This window comes from Hemiscyllium ocellatum, chromosome 32, assembly GCF_020745735.1.
Source record: "Hemiscyllium ocellatum isolate sHemOce1 chromosome 32, sHemOce1.pat.X.cur, whole genome shotgun sequence".
Classification (NCBI taxonomy): domain Eukaryota; kingdom Metazoa; phylum Chordata; class Chondrichthyes; order Orectolobiformes; family Hemiscylliidae; genus Hemiscyllium; species Hemiscyllium ocellatum.
Genome location: NC_083432.1, coordinates 42,211,152 through 42,236,409, shown reverse-complemented (window position 1 = coordinate 42,236,409; position 25,258 = coordinate 42,211,152). Strand labels below are relative to the sequence as shown.

The 25,258-nt window shown below is 40.5% G+C and overlaps 1 protein-coding gene across 1 annotated transcript in view; it reads right to left on the bottom strand.

Moving 5' to 3' along the window:
- med1 (mediator complex subunit 1) overlaps positions 1 to 24,536 on the bottom strand; it is a 52,877-nt gene extending 28,341 nt beyond the window's left edge. Inside the window, exons 1-9 of the mRNA XM_060848829.1 lie at positions 24,387 to 24,536; positions 12,658 to 12,764; positions 12,171 to 12,249; positions 11,016 to 11,070; positions 10,773 to 10,905; positions 8,312 to 8,340; positions 7,053 to 7,124; positions 3,204 to 3,278; positions 713 to 786 (exon numbers count right to left, since the gene is read on the bottom strand). Of these exons, the coding sequence (XP_060704812.1) occupies positions 713 to 786; positions 3,204 to 3,278; positions 7,053 to 7,124; positions 8,312 to 8,340; positions 10,773 to 10,905; positions 11,016 to 11,070; positions 12,171 to 12,249; positions 12,658 to 12,764; positions 24,387 to 24,513 (751 nt within the window). The 5' untranslated portion in view covers positions 24,514 to 24,536. The remainder of the gene's footprint in view (positions 1 to 712; positions 787 to 3,203; positions 3,279 to 7,052; positions 7,125 to 8,311; positions 8,341 to 10,772; positions 10,906 to 11,015; positions 11,071 to 12,170; positions 12,250 to 12,657; positions 12,765 to 24,386) is intronic.
- Positions 24,537 to 25,258: the final 722 nt, after the last annotated feature.

Genomic DNA, 25,258 nt, shown 5'->3' with positions numbered 1-25,258 from the left:
AACACACCTATGATTGCTGGAAAGATTAAAGTTTGTAATTCGCACAACTTGATACTTGAGCCACTTCCCTTTGAACAACACCCTGGGTTGTGTGTGTGATATAGCCAGACATAAACTAATTACAGTATGTAAGCTGCATTGTTAACTGTAACCAATTTATTAACAGAAAAAATGCTTAAAATATGTTAATTTACAGATTCTGCCTCAAATATGTACATTATTCCATTCAAGAGGTGAGCATTTTTAACTGCCTAGAGTGCTCCCATTGGCCACCAACACAGCTGACAGTAAATGGGACAAACAGTCTGTATGAATTACAGCAAACAATAGCTATGACAGGAACTCCAGTAATTCTCCCAATATAAATGGTGTTTTCTGCAGTAAAATGTTGTCAATTTATCTACTTACATACACAAATTGCATGTGCCAAATCAGTCCCACACACTTACATGTGCCTGACACAATGGTGTCCGAATCACATTCATCCTGACGAGATGTAATGGTGTTACTGCATGTTATCCAGGTGAAGGTGAAAGAAACATTGGAAATATTGCTAACTGTTGTGAAACTACCTGGAGCTTCACAAACCTGTGCAGTCTAATTGTGTTGTTATTATTTCAGGGGCGCAACAATTAATATTGGTGCCCAGGCCAAGCTCATTGTCGAGACACTGTCTATAAAATGCAACGGTCAAATAATGAAAGAAACATACCACCGCTCCTTGGGGTAAGGTAACCAACACTTCCTTGAAGTATTGTATCAAGGTTACTTGCATTTGTTGCTAACCTGTAATAATATGAAGAATAAAAAAAATCAATAAAAGCAATATTGTAAAACAGCATGTCTCTAATTAGTCATCTCACAATAATACTAAATTTCTAATACATCCAAATGGCCAACTCCCAATTGGTGCATGTGTAATTAAACGGGTTTCTGTTTAGATGCCGACTGAGTAAGAAGCTAAATACACTTGCCGCTTGCTTTATGAGGAAATTGACTACTAACATGTTGAATTGATGCACTGCAGCAGGCAAGACATTTTAATCTGAAGGACATTATGAGTTTGCAGTGACCTATTCAACAAAGGACCTAGCTCCTGACTGTCTGAAAATTCATGATTATGTCAAAAGCATAAATTCCTGTGCGGAAAACTAATTCAAACATAAAAAATCCCAAAGAATGGGTTGATTTAGGTATGTGATAAAGAGGTCCTCAATAAATGAAATAAAACACGTTTGTGGGCGGCACGGTGGCACTGTGGTTAGCACTGCTGTCTCACAGCGCCTGAGACCCGGGTTCAATTCCCGACTCAGGCGATTGACTGTGTGGAGTTTGCACGTTCTCCCTGTGTCTGCGTGGGTTTCCTCCGGGTGCTCCGGTTTCCTTCCACAGTCCAAAGATGTGCGGGTCAGGTGAATTGGCCATGCTAAATTGCCCGTAGCGTTAGGTAAGGGGTAAATGTAGGGGTATGGGTGTGTTGTGCTTCGGCGGGTTGGTGTGGACTTATTGGGCCGAAGGGCCTGTTTCCACACTGTAAGTAATCTAATCTGAAATATTTCAGTTGCTAGACCACAACTGGATGCTGTGTGGTGATTAGTTGCTGCTACCAAACATATTTTTTGGCAGGGCTGATATCACCTTTAGTCTTGTTCCTTAATTCCAGTTCACCTGTAAGAGACTTTTAAAAAAATTTACCCCATCCGTTGCAGTATATTTTGTATCAAGTATCAAATATGGTATGCTGATCGCCACAAATTTGATTGGCAAAGTCCTAGTGGACAAACACAAGTCTGTAAATGCTGAACTGAAATTTTATAATAGGCTTCTGGAAATAGGCAGAGGTGAGAATGGAGAAATTAACCAGGTTCCCATTCCAATCCAGTGATCCCATTAGAAAATGCATGGGCATTTTCATTGGACTGGAGTGTGATGCCTCTTTGACAGGTTAGCCTGACAAAGAATTGTGGTTAAGGAAACACATGCCATCTGGTAATCTGTGGAATGATCCTTCAGCTCAGGTCAATTACCATCATGAAAGGAGGGAGAAAGCTTTACATTTGGGATGGGTTTCAAACATGAGCAAGAAATTTGAACTTTAACCACAACACAGCATAAGTCTCTGGCATCAGTTCACAACCTTTATAAGAGCCGTATCTGAAAAGGAACTCAGTCATTTTTATTTTTTAACCTGATCAACTACAGACACTTGACTCACAACCGAACATCAATAAGAACAAATAGGAAACATCAATACAACATTGAGCATGAAATAGACAGACACTTAAGACTCTTCTAAAATTAGCTGGATCAAGAGACACTACTCATGTCACTTCATTTCTAGCAAGTCTCGAGGTTTGGGTGCCTGAATTTGCACAAAATCAAACCCACATGTTTTTCACACATCTCATGACAAGCCACTGGACTTGCAGAGTTATTTTCAGTGATTTTACCTCCTGTTTTAAGTCATTGTAATCCAACTTTGACACAAACTAATCTCAACAATGGAAAACCAAAAGATGTGCTCCATAAATAAGTCCACCTAGTGTATCCATTGCTTCTTATAATTAGATTAGATTACTTAGTGTGGAAACAGGCCCTTCGGCCCAACAAGTCCACACCGACCCGCCGAAGCGCAACCCACCCATACCCCTAACCTAACACTACGGGCAATTTAGCATGGCCAATTCACCTGACCCGCACATCTTTGGACTGTGGGAGGAAACCGGAGCACCCAGAGGAAACCCACGCAGACACGGGGAGAACGTCTGAACGTTCTTGTCCCACTGAACATATTTATTCCTATCTTGACTTGACTTTTCTTCCCCTTTTAGAGTTTCTTCTGAAGGAAGGTCAGGACTCTTCTGATGCCATGTTGCACTTGAACAGTTTCCTGCTCCCAAATGTACTACCTTCCAAGGACTCTACACCTCCACCCCTCATTAGTCATTTTCTTCATTGAATGGAAACCCAGCCAGTCTTCATCCACCACTTTCCTGTTCTATCTGGTGCACTTCACTTTTATGCTGGACAACTTCCATTGTTTTCCCCAACAAAAAAGAATTCTGATGAAAGGTCATCAGCCTGAAACGTTAACTGTCTCTCCACAGAAATGCTGCCAGACCAAGTAGGTTTTTCCAGCCTTTTTTGGTTGTTATTTCCAACCTCAACAATTACTGCCCCAGACCAGAAGAGTGTAGATTTACCTGAACATATGTGCCATCTTAGTAAGATCAAGCTCCAGGGACTGTAGGGCTAGGTACATCTTAGTTTTCAATTTACTGCAAGAAACAAAAAGAAACCAAGAATCTAATATACCACTAATTATCCACTTTCTTGTAAATTCTGAAAAATCTCCAGCAAGTCAGGAGAATAACAATAAGAGCATGCTTATCAGGGAAGAACTACTTCTTTATAGCTATTGCTATGATCCTAGTTGATGTATTACCACATAGGTCAGACCTCAGGCCAAACAGGATTGATAAATCATTCTTGTTTTTTGTTTTGGCTTTACCCAAAAGTGGTCTCTCATTGAAACATAACACACAATTCCGCAAGTTTTGCTTAAACAGTAAAATGAAAGCTTATTACAAAAGAAACAAACATACAAGTAGAAAGTTTAAATTATTGTAAGTAAGTTCAAATATTTTTAACCAGAGTAAAAATATAACCCCATTAATCTCAAAACACATTTATAAACTGAAAAAGAAACAAAATAAGTTTTTGTACAGCACCAGAAACACACACACAATACCCTAAATATCACATATCATACTCACACAAGTGTTGCTCTATTTAACACCTTGGTAGGTTTAAGTCACTCGCATTTCAACTTTTAAACTACCCTTTCCCTGCTTAATCTTCCTCAGATTTAAGTGACCTCTTCAGGGTTTTATCCCAATAGTCCTGGTCTAAGACTATCATCAGTTCTTTAAGATAATAATAGTTCACTACAAATCCTTTCCTATTCAAGAGCACTTGTCTACCTAACTGTCATACTCTAAAGGTTTCATAGGGCTATCCCACTAACAGTGAAAAGTAAAAGTCTCTTTCTCTCAGTGTTTCCCTTAAGCTTAAAAAAAAGTTCCAGAACATAACAAACTTTGATGCCCCATTATTTACCATACTGGGCTGCAAAATAATCTGAAATAAGTAACAATCTAAAATAAATACAGGTCCATTAGCAGTGTACAAAATCCATTAACTCTAAAGTAAGGGCTAAAAAATTGTTCTTAAAAGAAATCACTGCAGCTCTGAAATTTTGACAAGTTAATTTTGACAACTGAAAAATAGCAACCCATTCTTAAAAATCAAACTACAGCAAAAGTAAAGGTTAACAAATTACGATACACTCTCTTCCTATGTCTACAGTATGGAGCAAGACTCACAGGATTCAACATCTATAATGGACCTCCAAATGGGTATAGTGATTTGTAAATGTCTGAGATGTCAGTGCCACAGGGATCGGCACTGAGACCTCAAATATTGACAAATTATATGAATGAATAAGGTGAAGAGATAGTAGATACGGTTGTCAAATTTGATGATAACATAAGAGGTGGGGGGGAATAATTATAAAGATGACATAAGATGCTACAAAAATAAGGTAAGTGAATGAGCCAGATTGTGGCAAATGGAGTATAGTATATGAAAATGTGAAACTGCTCTTTTTGGTAAGAAGAGCCGTGTGCGGCACGGTGGCACAGTGGTTAGCACTGCTGCCTCACAGCGCCTGAGACCCGGGTTCAATTCCTGACTCAGGCGACAGACCGTGTGGAGTTTGCACGTTCTCCCCGTGTCTGTGTGGATTTCCTCTGGGTGCTCCGGTTTCCTCCCACAATCCAAAGATGTGCGGGTCAGGTGAATTGGCCATGCTAAATTGCCTGTAGTGTTAGGTAATGGGGTAAATGTAGGGGTATGGGTGGGTTGCGCTTCGGCGGGTCGGTGTGGACTTGTTGGGCCGAAGGGCCTGTTTCCACACTGTAAATCTAATCTAATCTAATCTAAGGATAAAAGAAGCAGTGTTATCTAAATTGTGAGGGATTGCAGAAATGTAATGCAGAGGGATTCGAGCATCCTTGTGCATGAATCAGAAAAGGTTAGCATGCAGATACAGCAAGTAACTCTGAATGCTAATACAACGTATGACATTGCAAAACTGAATACAAAGCAGGGAGGTTATATTTCACCTCTACAGGATACTGATGAGACTGCATTTGAAGTGCTGCATACAGCATTAAGAAAGGATCCATATGCATTTGAAATAATTCAGAGAATGTTTACCAGGCAAATAACTGGAAATTAGAGAGTTATCTTATGAGGAAAAGTTGAACAGGCTAGACCCGCATCTGGAGTTTGGAAGAGTAAGAGTGGGTGGAGAGGAAATGAGAAAAGTGGTGAAATCCACAATTAATCCCCTGTGGTTGCGGAGTCCCAAGACGGAAGATGAGGCATTCTTCCCCCAGGTATCAAGGGGTTAGGGTTCGGTGGTGGAGGAGGTTCAGGACCGGCATGTCCTTGGGAGGGCAGTTGCAATGTTCAGCTATGCGGTGGTGGTGTAGGTTGATGCAGGTGTCTGAAATGTTCTCTGAAACAATCTGCAAGTAGCTGTTCTGCCTCCCCAATGTAGACGAGATCGCATCAGGTGCAATGGATACAGTAGATGACATTAGTGGAGGTACAGGTAAATTTCTGTCACGTGTGGTAGGATCCTTTGGGACCTTAGACTGAGGGGAGGGAAGTGTTGTGGACGCACGTTTTGCACTTCCTGTAGTGGTAGGGGCAGGTGCCAGGAGTCAGGTGAGGGCTTGGGGGTGGGGGGGGTGGGGGGGGGGGGGGAAGCGCGGAGTGGATCTGAAACATACATGATCTAGAACAGTCTTAAAAGGTAGATGTGGAGAGGATGCTTTTTCTCGGGTGGGTGGGGGAGGGGAGAGTCTAGAATTAGGTAGCACAATTGAACAATGGTGTCACCAACTTAAAACAGAGATTAAGTAAAATTTCTCTCTTAGAGGTCACTGGAACTCTTCCCAAAAAGGTGTTAGATGCCAAGTCCTTGAATATTTTTTTAAGGCAAAGCTCGATTAATCTTGCTAAGGAAGGGGGTGAAAGACTATCAAGGACAGGAGTGATTGCAGATTTCAGGTTCCAAGCTGATCAGACATGATCTTAATAAATGGTGAAGCAGTTTGAAGAGGCTGAATGGAACACTTCCGCTCTTAATTTCTACGTTCATATGTCCTATCAACATACAGCAACCAAGCAAAGTCCAGGGTTTGAGGAAGGAGCAATGATTATTAATTTGGTAAAAGGCAAACCAAATTTAAAAATCTGATTGAAGATTTGTAGCTCGGCGAGCAGAACCACAACAGCAAACCAAATTAGTTGACTAATGTGGTTATTGTATCATTACTCCTCATGCGGACACTTCAATCTAATTGTTTTGTAATGAACAGTTAAGGTCTATCACTACATGATATTTATTTTAGTTCTTGCATTCATGTGCATTATAAAAAAATTGCATGCAACAGTTTAGTGATAAAATTAAATGGTATTGATTTTATAACCCAGCCACTCTGTTTTTGGTCTCACAGATGCTTTCACTCCATTAACCGCAGGAGAAGAAAGTGAACTAACTCCAACTCGTTTTATTTGCATGGTAGCAAAATACACTCCCTTCTCCGTTAAAGTCTGAAGTTGAAAAAGTATCCAAGTGTATGGACTCACTTTCTGGAAGCCTACACAAGATGCCTTCATGCCACAGGAGGACAAACTAACAGAAGATGCAAGATGGGAGTACCTCACCAAATTAGTTAGCTGCCCCTGACAGCGTAAGAAATCCTCCTGTCTAATCCTAGCTGCTTACTCTATGATTAGCTTGATCACACCACTTGTGGCTGTATTATATCAATATAAGTAGTTATCCTAGCATTCTATGGTGGCTATACTGGCATGGGACCAACCCATGTGACTCTGTAAACAAAAAGAATGATATTGATAATCAAATCAGTGGAAAGTCCCATGGGAGAGAAAGAGATAAAACTCCTGATACTTACTTGTCCCCTGGGAGTTTATATAAATTGACGAGACCTTTAAGGTGATTTGAGAACTCCAAAAAATTCTTCTCTCTGCAAGAAAATTAAACCGTTAGTTTTTATTAACAGGAAACAAAAAAGTTCATTAGAGCATGAGGAATTTACAGCTTCAAAGGTATGTTCATTCCCCTTTCTATAAATGCTTGGAGAGAATATTCAGGCAGAGATTAGTGGTGCTGCAATACACTGAGCAACAATGGATTGAGAATTCAATTGTGTTACTCTTCCGATCTGTTCAGACATAAGACTGGGTAAATCACCACAAATCTTAAAGGTGATTAATATATGGAGAGTGTTCTCCAACTGCAGTGTACCACCTAGTAATGGCCTCAAGAACAGGAAACCTCCTCCTCCTCTTCTCTCTCCCCTCCCTCCCTGGCAAACCTTTCTACTGTCCACACAATGTGACTTTTAACTGCCCTCTGAAATGGCCTAGTAAGCCACATAGCTTAAGAAAAATTAGGGATAGGTAACAAATACTGGTTTTGTTAGTGACATCAAAGTTTGCACATTCTACCAGTATCTGCGTGGGTTTCGTCTGGTTTCCTCCCACAATCCAAAGATGCACAGGTTAGGTAAGTTGGCCATGATAAATTGCCCATAGTGTTCAGAGATGTGTAGGTTAGGTGCATTAGTCAGGGGAAATGGAGGGTAGGGGAATGGATCTAAGTGGCTACTCTTCGAAGGGTTGGTGTGGACTTGTTGGGCCAAAGGGCCTGTTTCCACACTGTAGGGATTTCATGATCAACATCTAAACTGAATTTAAAAAATGAAAGCTGGTAGCCCTTTAGTAGAAACAAAGCAATAACACAATCTCAAGCAAAGCTGTTCTGCCCAGCACCTTTAGTTTATTCTCAAATTTTATCAGCTGGGAAACACTGAATTACAAAATCATCACCATGAAATTTTTACTGCTACACATTCCAATTATGGACATGTTTTGAAAACATACATCTAATTCCAGCAATATTATAGATTTTCTGCCTATTTCTATTTATCATTAACAGGAATTAGGGAGATGTTCTATTTCTATCCCAGTATCTCAATTGATTGTATGTTGAAATGTTAATGCCGTCTGGAGGCAATATCTCACAATGTATCTTACTCCATATATTTATCTTCCAGACTGGTTGACAGCTTGTTCTCCTGTTTTAAACACTTTATATTACTTAACAGTTGTAATATATCTGTTCTACCACTTGTTTAAAAAAAAGGCTTACCTCAGATACTGCACCAGTTCCTGGCAGCTCTAGGGAAAAATATGTTTAAAAACATGATATAAACTTACATAGTTAATAAAGGTCTGGCAGTGCAGAAATGAGTGGCATTTAATCAAATGAAACCATAAGATATTTTATTGTTCAGTGAAGAATTCTTCCAATTATCAGTTATTATGTAAAAAAATCAACAATACTTATTTTAAAAATACATTATTTTATAACGTCTAAATTTGTTGGATTTTGTGTCAAAAATAAATTTAGCTCTCAGATATGACAACTCATGTAGATATGGCTATCCACTATGCATGCACCTTCACTCCACTACTGAGGACAAAGTGTATAGTTGGAAGGGCCCCCTTTTGGTGGGGTCAAATCAAAGTTCCATTTGTGTCCTGGTAAGGTAGCTGAAAGTAATCCCATGATACTATTCTAAAAGTAGAGGTGTTCTCCTGATGACCAACACATGTTCTTTAATGATCATCACCAACACTAAATTTAATAGCGTTCTTTCTCGGAATTATATCATGTACCTCAATACAACGAGTGACTACACTACAGAACTACTCTTCAGATGGGAAATATATTGGGATATTCTACTGTTATGAAAAGTGCTCATAAAAAGAGTAATAGAGGTGTACAGCATGGAAACAGACCCTTCGGTCCAACTCATCCATGCTGAGCAGATATCCCAACCAAATCTAGTCCCACTTGCCAGCACGTGGCCCATATCTCTCCAAACCCTTCCTATTCATATACCCACCCAAATGCCTTTTAAATGTTGCAATTGTACCAGCCTCCATCACTTCCTCTGGCAGCTCATTCCACAGACACACCACCCTCTCCATGAAAAAACGGCCCCTTAGGTCTCTTCTAAACCTTTCCACTTCACCTGAAACTATGCCGTCTAATTTTGGACTCTCCCATCCCAGGGAAAAGACCTTGTCTATTTATCCCATCCATGCCCCTCAAGATTTTACAAACCTCTATACAGTCACCCCTCAACCTCTGAGGCTCCGGGAAAACAGCCCCAGCCAATTCAAATTCTCCCTACAGCTAACCTTGTAAATCTTTTCTGAACCCTTTCAAGTTTCACAACATCCTTCTGACAGGAAGGAGACCAGAACTGCATGCAATATTCCAACAGTAGCCTAGCCAATGTCTTGTATAGCTGCAACGTGACTTCCTAACGCCTATATTCATGCTCTGACCAATAAAGGAAAGCATACAAACACCTTCTTCACTATTCTATCTATCTGTGACTCTATTTTCAAGGAGCTGTGAACCTACACTCCAAGGTCTCTTTGTTCAGCAACAAACCCTAGGACCTTACCATTAAGTGTATAAGTCCTGCTAAGATTTGCTTTCCTGAAATGGCACACCTTGCATTTATCTAAATTAAACTCCATCTGCCACTTCTCGAACCATTGGCCCATCTGATCAAGATCCTGTTGTAATCTGAGGTAACCTTCTTCGCTGTCCACTACACCTCCAATTTTGGTGTCATCTGCAACTTACTAACTGTACCTTCTATGCTCACATCCAAATCATTTACAGAAACGCAATGACGTTCTTCCTCTCTTTCTTTGATTTGGACTCGAAGATCAGTTCAGTATTCCCAGCAGAAATGGCAACTTTCATCAGTGGGACTTTGATGGAGGAGAGCTACAAGAGTGGGCATTACTTTCATTCCTAAGGAAGCTGTGTGTAAAATGTATAGAGCTTTGCACACTCAGAGCTTTTCACTACATGAGTCCACTTATTCCCATACATTTTTACCAGGTCGTTAAAAGATTAATCATGTAGACCTTTATCTGTTACCTTTTACGTTTTTCTTTCCAATACTTTCACTTTTTAAAAATTAAATGCAATAACAACTGTGTAAAATAAAGTCTAACCTCTCTCTTCATTCAATTCATGGTTTTGAATTGATGCCTCTGGTTACTGATTTACCAAACAGTGAAAATAATTATATTTTCAATCTGCAAGAATCTGTGCAGATACCTTAAATTGGAGTTCTTCTTCTAACCTCTTCAACATACCTTTTTATTCCACTGTCTCTTGTGCTTAGGTTCTCATTGAATACAGCAATGTCATGTGGCTCGACCATGTTTAATTAGCAATCCCGTATTCTCACTACCCACTGGAAACTAAATTCATTTCGATCTCCTTAATGGATTGATTACTAACTGTTGTATTTATAGTCAAAGGTTCCTATATTAATAGCTAATTAGATAAAATATAGAAAGCTAAAAACAATTGTAGGATGACAATCCCCACAAATGTTCAGGAATCAAATGAAACAAACCCTGGAATCTGCTTGACAGATAGCTCCCTTCTACCTGAGGCTACACAGCATGCACATTAAGCAACAGTGGAGAATTTTAACCAAGACCAAAATCATTAAGTAGGCCAGCAGCGGAACACTTTCAGAAACCTCATAGCAAAACAACAAAATGCATACCACAGGATTTTCTCCATGGTGTGCCACCTTGACATCACACACTTGGCCTGTTGGATCCAACAGCACTTCCACATAGAACATGTCTGACGTAATGTAACACTCAGTACCAGAAGGGCTCAGATGTGAACCAAGGCTGGATGTGAGAAATGGACAAACTAGAATTAGTTCTTTAAAAATAATGTAATTGCTTATTAAACAGCACAAATGATGGCAGCTCATTGAATGCATGTCTTGGTGACTTACCCATTCTGTCTGGCAATAGACTCAAGGCGATCTGTCATTGCAGGCAGGGACATGACTAAAATTAAAAGCATAAAGTAACAGTCAACATCAAAGTGAAAGTTCAAAGAAAACAAGACGAACATTTGATTTGGTAAAGAACCTTTCTCATAAAAAGAGAAATTCAACTTAATTGAAGAAAATGTTTGAAGATACAGAAAGAGCTGTAAAGGTTTCCAAGGGGAGTTTCACAGAATAAGAACTCTCAGTGTGAAAGTTCCGCCACCAAAAGGTGTGCCAAAGGGAGAAGAGGATGAATAGAAGGTTACTGTAAGAGGAATGCAAAGTATAACAGGGCAGGAAAAACCTGCAGAGGGAACAAGGAGCGGAGTGCGCAACTGATTATAGATGTGGCATTTAAATTGTATGCATTGGGATCATGGATCCAGTGAAGGTCAGTGAGTGGTAGGGCTGGTAGGCAACTGTGATAGCATATGGATAATATACATTCAGACAAGTTGCAATTTGTAGAAGAACAACATTAAAATGGCCACATCTGGAAGTGACAAAGGCATAATGATCAACATACAAGCTTGAGAACTAAAAACAAAATCTGGAACTATCTAATATATACATGTACAGAGAACATGGCTGAGTGCATGAATACCAACATTTTTTATATATTAAATTGAAAATTATCTATGATTTTTAAAAAATGCTTCCCTCAGTGGTTGAGTGACTAAAGGCATTGCATACAGTATCAGTTAGTGCCTGAGCAGATACCCCAAGTTGGATCTCTGGTTTGTACTCAATTCACAGATTTCAGTTGGAGCTGCATGACTGACTGAAGAGAAGACAAAAATGAGTTGGAGTTTCTGTGTCAACCGGTTTCTGAAGGCCTCTGCTGGAACTATGATCTGAAATTGTGCATAACTGTACCCCAGTGGAAATTATAATAACTGCATGCAACATTTTCTCAGGCCATGAAAGGCATTGCTTAGAGGTAATCATAGAGCAAAGCAGATTGTGCATGGTCTATGGGAAGACCATGATTGGACCAAATTGTCTATTTTTCATTATGTACAAGTACATTAACGTGAAATCCTCTGCTGATCTCCACAGCCCAAAAAATATTGCTCATTTAGCCATGTGAATCATCTAGTAAAGAACTTCACAAACCTTTTAATGCTTTCTGCAGAGTCTCCAAACAGGCAATAAGATGCTGGTGGCCTCCAGTGTTCATTATACTTCTTTTCTCCTTTACAAAAGAAGAGGCAAAACAACAATTACATCGTATTACAAATAGAAGATACACGATAATATGCTCTTTGGGAGATAATGTAGATTGTGATAACTAACACTACCCCCAAACCAAATTAGAATCAGTGCCCTCGAACACTCAGCTATTTGCTACCAAGTTATTAACTCACGTTAATAAATCAGTGGATGGAGGAGAGAGAACATTTACTGAATTTGACACAGATGTTGCAATGAACTGAACGAATACACTGTTGGTCAAACTTAGATGAACTAACTCAAACACTGGAACAAATGCTTTCTCTCACAATGGGTAGCTTATATTTTAACTTGAATCATCTTTGAGTTGGGATGTCTACATGTAAACACAAGTCTACTAAAAACTAAAGCACTCTTGGTGGAATCTTACCATGGCTTGCCGAACAAGTTTTGCTGTTTCAGTCCAGGGTCTTGTCTGACTGTACTTTGCATGCAGTTTCTCAAGCAAAGAGTTCATTCTACTCAGTTTCTCAGCTTCTGCAAAAGAACAGAGAAGAAAATAAATAAAACAGTCTTGAGAGAATGTGTCCATTATTTTATATAATGTTCCCCACAGAGAAAGTTTAGAAAAACAAAGCTTGGTGAGCACTGAGTTCAAGTCTCTCCACTATACAATTGAAAAAATAAATGTTGATCATGACATCAAAAAAATTTATCTCCTCTTCTTTAAATCATATCATAAGGTTTTCTTATCAATCTAATCACAACCTTGGGTTGAACAACTCAAACGAAAGTCAACATCTCTTGTTATTGAATTGTGAGGTTTTGAGCTCAAGTCTTGAAGTTGGTTTGACTCCTTGACTTTCTGACAAAGGCAAATATGCTCCTGGTGAATTAAGCTGGAGGTTAGAGTTAAGCTACAGGAAGAGGCTGAATAGGCTGGGGCTATTTTCCCTGTGGAGGTGAGGGGTGACCTTATAGAGGTTTACAAAATCATGAGGGCCATGAATATAGTGAATAGACAAGGTCTTCTCCCTGGGGTGGGGGAGTCCAAAGCTAGAGTGCACAGGTTTAAGGTGGGGAGGGGGGGGGGGGGGGAAGTTTCAAGATGGCGGCAACCCAGTAGGTCTGAGCTCTGTTCAGAACCCAGGCAAGGTGGGGTACCTACCTTCCCGTCACTTTTTAAACTGTTAAAAATAGCTTTTTCCCAGCAGGTAGTTATTTTGCACCAAACTTTAGCAGTTTGGTACATTCTAAAATGACTAACAGTCTAGGATCACAGAGTTTGTCAAACACCGAGAAAATATCGACGCTTTGATTGAAGAGACCTGGTCCAGGTGGGAGTCGATCTCGGTCATGCTTGTGCAGGAGGAGGAAGACCAGCATGTTGTCTTTTTGGAGCAAAGGCTCCCCCAGCTGTTGAAGCTGGAGTCTGAGCTGGGCCGGGTGCAGGTTGAGCAGGCCCACCAGGTAGCTGTGCACATGCCTGGGTCGATCCAATGTCCCTGCCCGGTCCTAGTGCGACTTTAGCACTACAGGGATAAGCAAATGTCACTGGAGGCCTCCAGAGTTTTGGGGAAGCATCCCCAAGCCATGGTATACAAGGGATCCAAAATAATGTTGTTCCAGGACTTTTCTCTGGTTATGGTACACAATTGGAAGGCATTTGATGAGGTAAAGAAGCATCTGAGAGATTTAAATAATCAGTACTCCATGAGATACCTGGCAACGCTGCACTTCAGTCATGGAGGGTCTGTGTATAACTTCGGATCACCAGAAAAAGTAAAAGAATTTTTGGATGCTCTCAAATAGACTGAGGACTTGAACTATATGGACAATTACTTTATTTTACCTCCTCTTTTTCCTCCTCCTTCCCACTTTCTCTTTTCCATCCTTCCTTCCTTGGACGGGGTTCTTTCTCTTAACTCTTATTTATACCTGGTTTGGTTAATCTGGTTGTTCGGAGATGTTTTTGAGTTTTTCCTTAATATTTGCTGGGATTGTAATTTTATATATTTTATTTTATATTGTTGTTTTGTTAAGAATGCCTAGGTAATAATATAGAGGGTGCAGATTGGTTGCCCACTTTTAATTTGTGTATTATAAGATATTAGTATTTGTTTATCTTACTTTGCAATGTCTGGGTCAAGGGCATGGCTCTAGCCAGAAGGTGTTATGGTGGGATTATTGGATGGTAGGAATGCCCCTGTGAACAAGGGGGAAAGTCTCCTCTTAATTATGTCGTATGTTATTATTTTTTAGGAATAATTCTTAGTAGTCTTGATTTAGTTGTTTTAAAGGTAGTATTTTAAAATTTATGTGAATTATTTACGGTCTCCACTCAATGCTTTTTGAGTAGGGTTCTTCCTCCTGAGGGTTCTCGGACTTTTTTGAACGATCGTGGTTAGTCATTCATTTAAATGGTGCACCTGGAATGTCAAGGGGAGCCACTCGCCAATTAAAAGGAAAAAGATATTATCAAGTCTTAAAAAAAAGAGGGGGTTATGTAGCCCTTTCAGAGGAGACACATCTAGTTGATAAGGAGCATTTGAAGCTGCAGCGGGAGGATTTGGTCAGGTGTTCTTTCCATCTTTTAGTTCAAAAAGTAGGGGAGTGGCCATTCTTATCCGCAAGAATCTTCCCTACCGAATGCTAAGCCAGATAAAAGAGGAGTCCAGACGGTTTATAATACTTAAAGCCCTAATATATAAAGAGCAGTATGAGCTTTTGAATGTATATTGCCCCTCCCAGCACATCATTTTAAATTCGTAACAGATGAGCTCTCCAAGTTGATGGCCCTCGGGGTGCATCACATAATTATAGGGGGAGATTTTAATTGTATTATCGATCCCCAGGCAGACAGGATACCTAGGAGCTCTGCGGATATATCTCTGAGATCTAGGCGGTAGGCTGATCTGAATACGGAGTTGGGACTGGTAGATATGTGGAGGTGTTTTCGCCCTGAGAATAGAGATTTTACTTATTATAGCCTACACAAGTGCCACACCAGAATTGATTTTTTTTTGTCTCCTCAACCTTTCTGAATTCAGTACTGTCTTGCAAAATAGGGAATGTAACTATTTCTGACCACGCAGCAGTGTATATGGAGGTCAAGACTAGTGATGACGAGATGGGTTCCCGGCATTGGCGTATGGACCCTTTCCTATTCAAGGATAGTAAGTTCATAGAATATTTCTCGCAGGAATTTCAAACTTTCTGGGACAAATCAACTCAGGTACAGCCAGTAACCCATCAGTGATGTGGGAAACTGTTAAGGCATATGCGCGCGGTTTGGTTATCTCATACTCTGCGACAAAAGGGAGAACAGCAGTGTCTGCTTGAGGCTCGCCTGAAGGCAACTGAGACAGCATATGTTGATAGGCCATCCATTACTAAACTACAGAAGATTCCAGCCCTCAGGGCTACTCTGAATACCACGCTTACTCAAACAGCAAAGAGGGAGATACTATTTGTGAAGCAGAGATTATTTGAGCATGACGATAAGCCGGGCAGGTATCTAGCATACTCTGCCAGAAAGAAAAAGGCTCCCTAATCCATAACATCTATTACAGAAGGTGCTGGTACTCTGACTTGTGATCCTAAAAAGATCAATGCAGCTTTTAGAAAGTTCGACTTCGAGTTGTATAACTCGGAGGGCTGTGAGGATAGAGCGAGGAAGATGGAGTTTTTTTTAAGAATCTGGCACTCTCCGGCTTAACCTCGGAGCAGGTGTTGCTTTTGAATGCCCCCTAGACAACTCAGGAAGTGCAGGGGGCAGTGAGGTAGCTCCAGAGTGGTAAAGCACCCGGACCAGATGGATTTCAGGCTGAGTTCTATAAAGAGTTTATAGACGAATTGGCCGGACCACTTATAGGTGTGTATAACTATTCATATAGTCAGGGTAGTCTCCCAATCTCTCTGAGAGAAGCAAAATATCTCTCTCATTCTTAAGAAAGGAAAAGCCCTAGGTGACTGGAGAGGGTTTTACCAGATTTAATAAAAATGGATCAGATGGGGTTTACTAAGAGTCACAGATCTACTAATAATATCAGAAGAGTGTTAAACATAGTACAAGTCTGCCAGCATTTGACCAGGTGGAAGGGCCATATCTTTTTCATACAATGGAATGGTTTGACATTGGCGAGGTTTTTACCAAGTGGGTCACAGTATTATATAACGACCCAAAAGCAGCAGTGATTACCAACAGCATACGGTCAGATAGCTTTAGTTTTGGCAGAGGTTGTCATCAAGGATGCCCTCTCTGCCACTACTATTTACACCAGTGATTGAACCGCTGGGGGAAGCTATCCGAACTGACCCTAACATAACGGCCCTGGAGGTAGGATCGGGTAAACATAAAATCACTATTTATGCGGATGACGTCCTTCTTTCCTTAAATGAACCATTGACATCTGTGCCCCGCTTAATTCAAGTGGTTAATTTGGTTGGTATGTTCGCAGGTTACAAAATCAGAGGCCATGCGGATGGATCCCACTTCCCGTTTCGGTGGTCACTAGGAGGTTTCTCTATTTTGGTATTTTTATTATCCCGAGATTTGCTCAGCTATATAAAGCTCATTCTTTGCATTTATTAGAGAAAATAAGGCAGGACACAAATGCTGGAAAGATTCCCGATATCCTGGCTAGGATGAATAGTCTCCCTTGCCTATTATACCCTACGAGAATGCTTCCTTTGATGTTGCCGAGACAGGCGCTGCGTAAACTTTATGGTTGGCTCGGCTCTTTTATTTGGAATTATAGATGGCCCCTTATTAAATTAGATAAGTTGCAGCTCCCACAAGTAAGGGGATGTCTAGATTTTCCGGATTTCAGAACGTACCAACTGAGCTCCCTGTTATCATATGTGGCTGATTGGGTCTCTCGTGATCCACAATCAATTCGGCTGGATACTGAGACTTGCCAAGCAAAATGCCCCCTCATCAATCTATCATTCATGGATAAGATGACAATTATTACGGATCATTGTAAAAACCCGATTGTACTAAACACATTCGAAGTTTGGAGGATGAAGCGACAGGGTGAGGGTAATTTACAAAAACCTCCCCATTTACTCCTATAGTGGGAACACTGGGATTTCAGCCAGGTTTGACAGATGCTGGGTTTAAAATAGGGGAGTCAGAGGCAGCTCCTGCTTGGGAGATCTGTTCGATATGGAGGTCATGATGTCCGTCGAACAACTGCGTCAGAAGTTCAGATTGTTTGGCAAGGACCTTTTTCAATATTTTCAAGTACGAGACTTTGTACAAAAGACCATATTGATGACTAATCCGAGGTGCACCCTCGGTCATTATTCTCTACCACTGGTTAGTAATAAGGTATCAAAGGACATGGAATGGTTATACAAAACCTGGACTCAAGAATTAGGGATGGAAATCTCCTTAGAGATGTGGGAGGATATCTGAGAAAGTGCCAGGAAGATCTCTATCTGTAATAGGACACAAGCTATTCAATTGAAGATACTGCATAGGGCTCATATGGCACCAGGACAGCTTGCAAAGTTCAAGGCAGGAGCATCCCCAATGTGCCCTAAATGTAAAATAGAAGTTGGTACTCTCACTCATTGTTTGTGGATCTACTATAAGGTTTGTAGATATTGGGACAGTGTAGCGAATGCCTTGGCAAAGATTTTGGGAATGGAGATTGGGTTGGACCCAGTGTCTCTCCTTTTGGGCTTGCCAAATCTTCCTCCTCTAGATGCATACGGGAATAAACTGTTCACTATCCTCTCCTTCTACGGGAGGAAAGGGATTTTACTAAGATGCGTACCGGAACGTCCCCCAGGACGTTTGTATTAGCATAGAAGAGTTATGGAATATATTCTCTTGAACTTCCTTACGAATATGGTGCACCAAAAAATGGAATTATTTTATAGAACGTGACAGTCCTTTTTGAAGTACACAGATGCAGATCTATCAGCCACACTGTTTAGGGCCTTTGTTTAGCCGTGAGGATGATGTTTGTTGGTTTGGGGGCTCCTGGGAGGAAGAATACCGTATAAATATGGGTTTTGTTATGACTTGATATAATTTTATTTTGAATGCTTAGATATTTATTTACTTTCTTTTATTTCTTTAGTTTGTTATTAGTTATGTACTATACTGTGGTCTTTTTTATATATAGAGTCTTCTTTCTTGTACCTTATTTTGTGTTTTGGTAGATTGTAGAGTAGATTAGTAGTTAGTTTTCTTAATTTTATATTGATGCTGTTATTATACTGTAAAGTGGTTACACTATTTTGTATTAATTTTGTAAAAACAACTCAAAAACCTTTTTCGTTTCAATAAAAATATTTACAAAAAAAAGGTGAGAGATTTAAAAGAGACCCAAGGGGCAACATTTTCACAGAGTGGATGCTGCGTGTATGGAATGAGCTGCCAAAGGAAGTGGTGGAGGTTGGTACAATTACAGCATTTAAAAGACATCTGGATGGGTACATGAAAAGGAAGGATTTAGAGGGATCTGGGCCAAATGCTGGCAAATAGGACTAGATTGATTTAGGATATCTAGTGGACAAGGATGTTTTGGATTGAAGATCGTGAACCCTTATGGTAATTTGGAAATTCTCATCCCTTTTACTCTCAACTCAAAACATATTTCCTGAGTTTTATTTATCAGGTTCCATTCTTAAAGTTTAAAAAAAATGTTCCATCACATTGTTGCTGCTTTTATTTCCTCATCAAGATCTGATTTGTAGAAATATCTCCCAGGGAGAAACAGCAACAAACAAATCCTCGTGCTGTTTTTGTTTTACATGAGTAAACTGAAAATTCAGGAGGAAATGCTGAAGTGCACAGCTGCTAACAACTCATGAAGGGAATAAGGGATTTCAACAAAGAAGCTTCAGCCTTTTGGGATTTTCATCCGTGTTAAAATCTCATTCTCCAAGGAGAGGAATGATAACATTTAGATTGCTGTATGATCCATGGTGTTGAATTGTAGTCACAATTAGTAACACTCCCCATAAATGCTGGAATAAATGGCATATCGACACAGTCCACTCTGCCCCTTTGTGAAAACTTGCTTGAGGAAGTTAGAACATCAGTTTCTGAAAAACAATCTGGAATTATGCGGAACAAATATTCATAATTTGATCCTTCTGATCTCAAATGAAATGTTAGCAAAGTAAATGAGTAGTCCACGGGCATGTTGATATGCACTATCAGAATTATAGTCAGGATGTAGATTATTAAAGATTTGATGAGTTAATTGAAAACTTTCAACTTGAAGTTGGCAGTGACTTGGGGTCTATAATTTGAACCCAAACTTGTTTAGTCGCAGCAACCTACTCCAGAAGTTTAATATTGAAAACATTTAATTATGATTATATTTTAGTTGCATCTAACCAAGTGGATTTGATACATATAATGCTTACACTTACCTCAAGTTCAGACTATTCTGAGGTAACTTTGCAAACATAGACTTACAACTGTCAAATTATTCTCAGGGGAGGAAGTTTTTACACTGGTTACTAAACCAGCGTAACTGGATTTCACCATAATATTTAATAATGAACAGCAGCTATTTCAAAACTGAAAGAACTGCAGGTGCTGTAAATCAGAAATAAAAACAGAAGTTGCTGGAAAAGCTCAGCAGGACTGGCAGCATCTGTGAAAAGAAACCAAAGTTAACGTTTTGGGTCTGTTGACCTTTCCTCATCAGGGTTCTGCTGAGCATTTCCAGCAACCTCCATTTCGTAGCAGCTAAATCAAAGTGTTTTTTTTATCATTCATTTGAAAGCACAACATCGTTACTTCCTTGGGAGATTAAAATAATTTGGCATGTCCACAAGAACTCTTACTAATTTTTATAGATGCATCACAGAAGGGACCCTAACTGGATGTATCACAGCATTTTATGGCAACCCTGCTCTTCATGGATGGGTTGGACCGAAGGGTCTGTTTCCATGCTATACATCTCTATGACTCTAAACTGCAAGAAACTACAGAGTCGTGAACACAGCCCAGTCCATCGCATAAACCAGTCTTCTGTCCATTGACTCCATTATATTTCCCGCTGCCTTGAGAAAGCAACCACCATAATCAAAGTCTCTTCTTACCCCGGTTATACTCTCTTCCACCCTCGTCCATTGAGCAGAAGATCTCGAAGTTTGAGTACACATACGAACAGATTCAAGAACAGCTTCCTCCCTGCCGTTATCAAACATTTGAATGGACCTCTCAAATGTTAATTCTGCTCTCGTTGCACCCTCTCCGTGGCCATACCACTCTATTCTGCTATCTGATGCACTTTGTATGGTATGATCTGCCTGTGTTGTAGTTCTCATTGTACTTCAGTACATGTAACAACAATAATCAAATTCAAACTCTTTGGAAGATGATGCTGTATAATTAACTTGTACTCTTAACTGATGATAAAATTCATACCAGGATGGCAAAGGTGCTATTCTGCAATCAGATTCATGAAATAAGAACACTTCCCTTTCACTTCATCCCTTATCATCTTTCTGCATTAGCCAGGTTCTATAACTATGGGGAAGTTATTGTTTATAACATCCCACCACTAAGCAGCACTGTATTCTAAAACACACACATGACATGCATTACAAAAGTGGCAATAAAACATTTTCAAGTCAACAAAACAAGCCATCACTAAATAATGTCATTTGATTGTTGGCAACACCTTGCATTATAATTGAACAAAATAATTGGAATTTATACAATGGCACAAATCCTCAGAATATTACAAAGCACTTCACAATCAACAAGTTGCTTATGAAGTAAAATGTCTGGACTTTGCTCTCTAATTTTATACATAAACAACAATAAGACGATTAAGCAATTAATTAGTGGTGGTTGGATTGCAAATTCTGGCCATGACACCAGAAGAATTTGCTTCTTCTTTGGTTAGACAGGGCCTTTTGCCAACTTAAAACACACAAACCTCAGTTGAAAAGAAAATTGGCACCACCAAGCATGCAGCATTTGCTCATTAATACATCGAGAGATTACATGCTCAAGTCCTGAACTAGGGCTGAACCCTTTGACTTTCTGACAAAGACAAATGCATTAACCCAGTTGGTAAAATTAAATACATGTTTGGTCTCTCTCAACTTTCGACAATTAGTAGTTTGGGAATGAAATTCTCTGCACAAACAACGGTATAGTGTACTTTTTATGCCAAGATCAATCCAAGGTACCAGTCTAAGATCATGTAACTCCAGATTGCTATCTGCCAGCAGTCATAGACATACCAGTTGTAAAACTGCAGTTCTAATTCAACAATATTGTAATTACATTACCTCCTTCCAACATGAAGAAGTATTTGCTATTAAGAATACATCATCAGTATATTTTCACTTTAAACTCACAATGGAAATTGGCTGCTATTAAGACTGCTTTTCTTTAATCTTTTCCTAAAAATTTCTTCTAAAATGCTTTGATTTGGTTGCCTCTCTGTGCCTTTTCCATTAACAGTATTCTACATGCATCTGGTCTCTCTGAGCCCAGAACAGACAGCAATTTAGTAGCTTTTTCTACCTCTTAGTAGGTGGTGATTTGCAAGAATAATCAATGATCACTTCTTTATGTAATGTATTCAAACAGAAACAACAATGGAGATAAACACACAACCCCATAAATTTCGAGGTCAAACAGCTAGCCATCTTTTTGCTCCTTCAATAGTATGCAGTTTCTCATTTTAATATTTCCAGATTAAAAACCTCTTAGTCTAGTAACAGCGTAAGTCTCCTCTGTATGATTTCACATCATTTTTGTAATGCAGTGAGGAGAGCTGAACATAGTATTGTAACCACAGTTCCAATTGCAAGCCAGACTGTACTTCAAACGTGAACTCTTTTTATCTCTCTCCACAGACGCAGCCAGAACTGTGAGGATTCTCCAGTTCTTGCTCTTTTTATTTCAGATTTCCAGCATCCACAGTAATTTGCTTTTATTTTGTACAAACTTGTCATAACTTCTCAGCTCTTATATTTTTACTTAACTTGCTCCTACCTTCAGGGATCTGTAGATATACACTTCAAGATTCCTCTGTTATTTCTCAGAAACCTATCATTTAAAGTTTACCCGCCCAATATACATTACCCCGGCTTCTCTGAAATGACTCCTATTTGTCACTTTTCTGAAAAGATAGCCAATCCACACATATTGTCATGCAGCCAACCTTCTTCACTATCATGCTACCTATGCAAGCATAAATCCTTGCTACATATCACAACAAGGAAACAACCTTGTACCGAGTCTTACAAACCCAATAGAGACACACTTCCAATTACAAATGCACCAATTTCCTTGAGCAAAGAGATCATAAACAAAGTAAAAGAATTGGTGTAAGGATTAGAGAGGGGTTGAGAAGGAATCTTTACACGCTGAGAGTAGTGGGAATCTACAGCTCTGTACCTGAAAAGATGTTACACAATAAAAACCTTATTATGTTTATAAAGTATTTGGATGTGCAATTGAAGTGCAGTAACACTGAGGCTGTGGACCAAGAGCTAGAAAACAGGGATTAGGTTAATTAGCTCTTTTTCAGTCAGAGATATGATGGATCGAGAATCTCCTTATTTGCCACAAGGCTATGATTTTATGCCCTAATCAAATCAACATGAAAGTGACTATTTCTGAATCTCCACAATACACATGATGGAGTTTCAGTTTCCATTTTCTATACGCGTATCTGCAGCCTCATCTGGTTCCGTCATTTACTTGTTACATCTGTAAGTGTTATTGACGAAACAAACTAACTTGATTTATCTACGAAGCAGCACAACTGTAAGTAACATCACTCACACTTGTCTGAAATGAACAGTGGCTCTCATTTACAAATAAAGCGCAATTGCTCTCAATGATTTTTAAAGAGCCTCATGACAGAGGTGGTCACAGAGATGACTTGAAAACTTTTAGTCAAAGATTAAGTGGCAATGTTTCAATTATTACAGCCATCATGTAGACTTGAACTGTTGAAACATCAACAAATACAATTTTGGTGGAAAAGACCGTGTCCAGACAGACAGAGTATCATGTTACCTCCTTACTAGTGGTACAACTCAACCAACCCCAATTACAATTTGGAGATGCCGGTGTTGGACTGGGGTGTACAAAATTAAAAATCACACAACACCAGGTTATAGTCCAACAGGACACAATTGTAAGACACAGAATTTATAGCAAAAGTTTTTTTATAAATTCTGCGTCTTACAATTGTGCCCTCCACAACCACCTGATGAAGGAGCGGCGCTCTGAAAGCTAGTGTTTCCAATTAAACCTGTTGGACTTTCACCTGGCATTGTGTGATTTTTAACTTGATCCCAATTACGTCTCCACTTATTGATTTTATCCAACAGGATCTAGGATGCTATTAACAGATCACCCATTCAGGTTTATAAACACAACTGTTTAAGTAGAATTTGAGCCTGCTGTCATACAAGGGAGTGGATGAAGAGGATAATAAAATCTCTCAGGCAAAAGGGAGTACTGCAGATGCTGGAAACCAGAGTCTACATTACAGTGGTGCTGGAAAAGCACAGCAAGTCAAGCAGCATCCGAGGAGCAGGAAAATTCTTGGATGCTCCTGACCTGCTGTGCTTTTCCAGCAAAACTCTAATCTAGGCTAATAAGATCTCCCACCAGGGCATGAGAGCTTCTGCAGGTGAAGGATTTTCATTATTTCATCTCATTTAGCGATCGCTTTCAGGCTCAGTAAAGGGACAAGCAGGAGGCTGGAGGAACACAGCAAGCCAGGCAGCATCAGGTGGAGAAATCAATGTTTCAAGTGTAATCCTTCTGCAGCAAAGGGGCAGGCCATCAAGACCTCGGTTATGCTTCCAGGCCCCTACCCCTTGGGCCTGATACCCACCATCAGGCTCCTACCCTTCTGGTCCACTGCCCAACCTCAGGCCCCTAACTCTCGGATCAGACGCTCACTCTCAGGCCCCTACCCTTCGAATCAGATGTTCCAACCTCAGGCCCTTCTTAGTTCAAATCCCCACCCTTCCCTACCGCCGCCCCCTCCAGGGCCATGCGCACACTCAGGCCCTTAACCCCCCGGGGACCGATGCCCACCCTCAGGCCTCGGATCACCCGGTCAGTCTCTGCTGCCCTTGCCCCACCCCCACCGTGGGCCTGCCCCTCCCCCGCCTCGGGGGTAGCCGGCCTTCATTTACCTGTCGCCTCTTCTTTGCTCCGCTCGGCGTGTGGCGGCTGGTGCTGGGGCTGCGGCCCGGCCGATGTGTCGGCGGAGCCGCTGTGGCTGTAAGAGACCGAGACGGGATACCCCTGCAGCGCCGCCATCTTCCCGTTCCTCCCCTTCGCACGGCCCCGCCGCGCGGAGTAACGTCGTCACTTCCGACGCAGCGATCTAGACGTCACAGAGCTGTCGCAGCGCCCCGCAGAGGCAGTCTGGGGGGATTACACGCAGAGTGCAGTGTTGCCCCAAAATTGGATCAAGTTGTGTAGAATCTCCCTCTCTTGTTGAATTTATGGATCTTTCTTATTGCACAGTCCCTCACACAATTGTTTCCTTTCCTGATGAAGGGCTTTTGCCCGAAAGGTCAATTTTCCTGCTCCTTGGATGCTGCCTGACCTGCTGTGCTCTTCCAGCAACACTCTAATGTAGACTCAAGTTTCCTCATTGTGGCATGACTCCTTGGGCATCAGCCACCCTTTGGTGCCAGCAGAAGTATTGCTCAGCACTACATTAAACTAAGTTTACAGAAAGTGGCCCTTCCACCCATCATCTCTGTGCCGGTCCATGTAGTTGGACCGTTCCATATCACTGAGAACTTTGCAAAGAAAACGTCTTTCCCTACAAACCCTTCAGGAAGGGTCCTCAAGACCTTGCAGGAAAAAGAGAGGGTGGATCCTGTCAAGTGGTTCCCTGAGTAGATTGTCAAAGGCTTTTGGAAGAATGCCTCATCGCCAGAACTTTCTATCAAGCACCAGGACATCGCTTTGCTGGTGGTGAGAAGGGCACTACCTGTAAGATACTTCACGCATAGACTCTCTGCACCACCGCAACTGCAGTTCATGTGTTGTC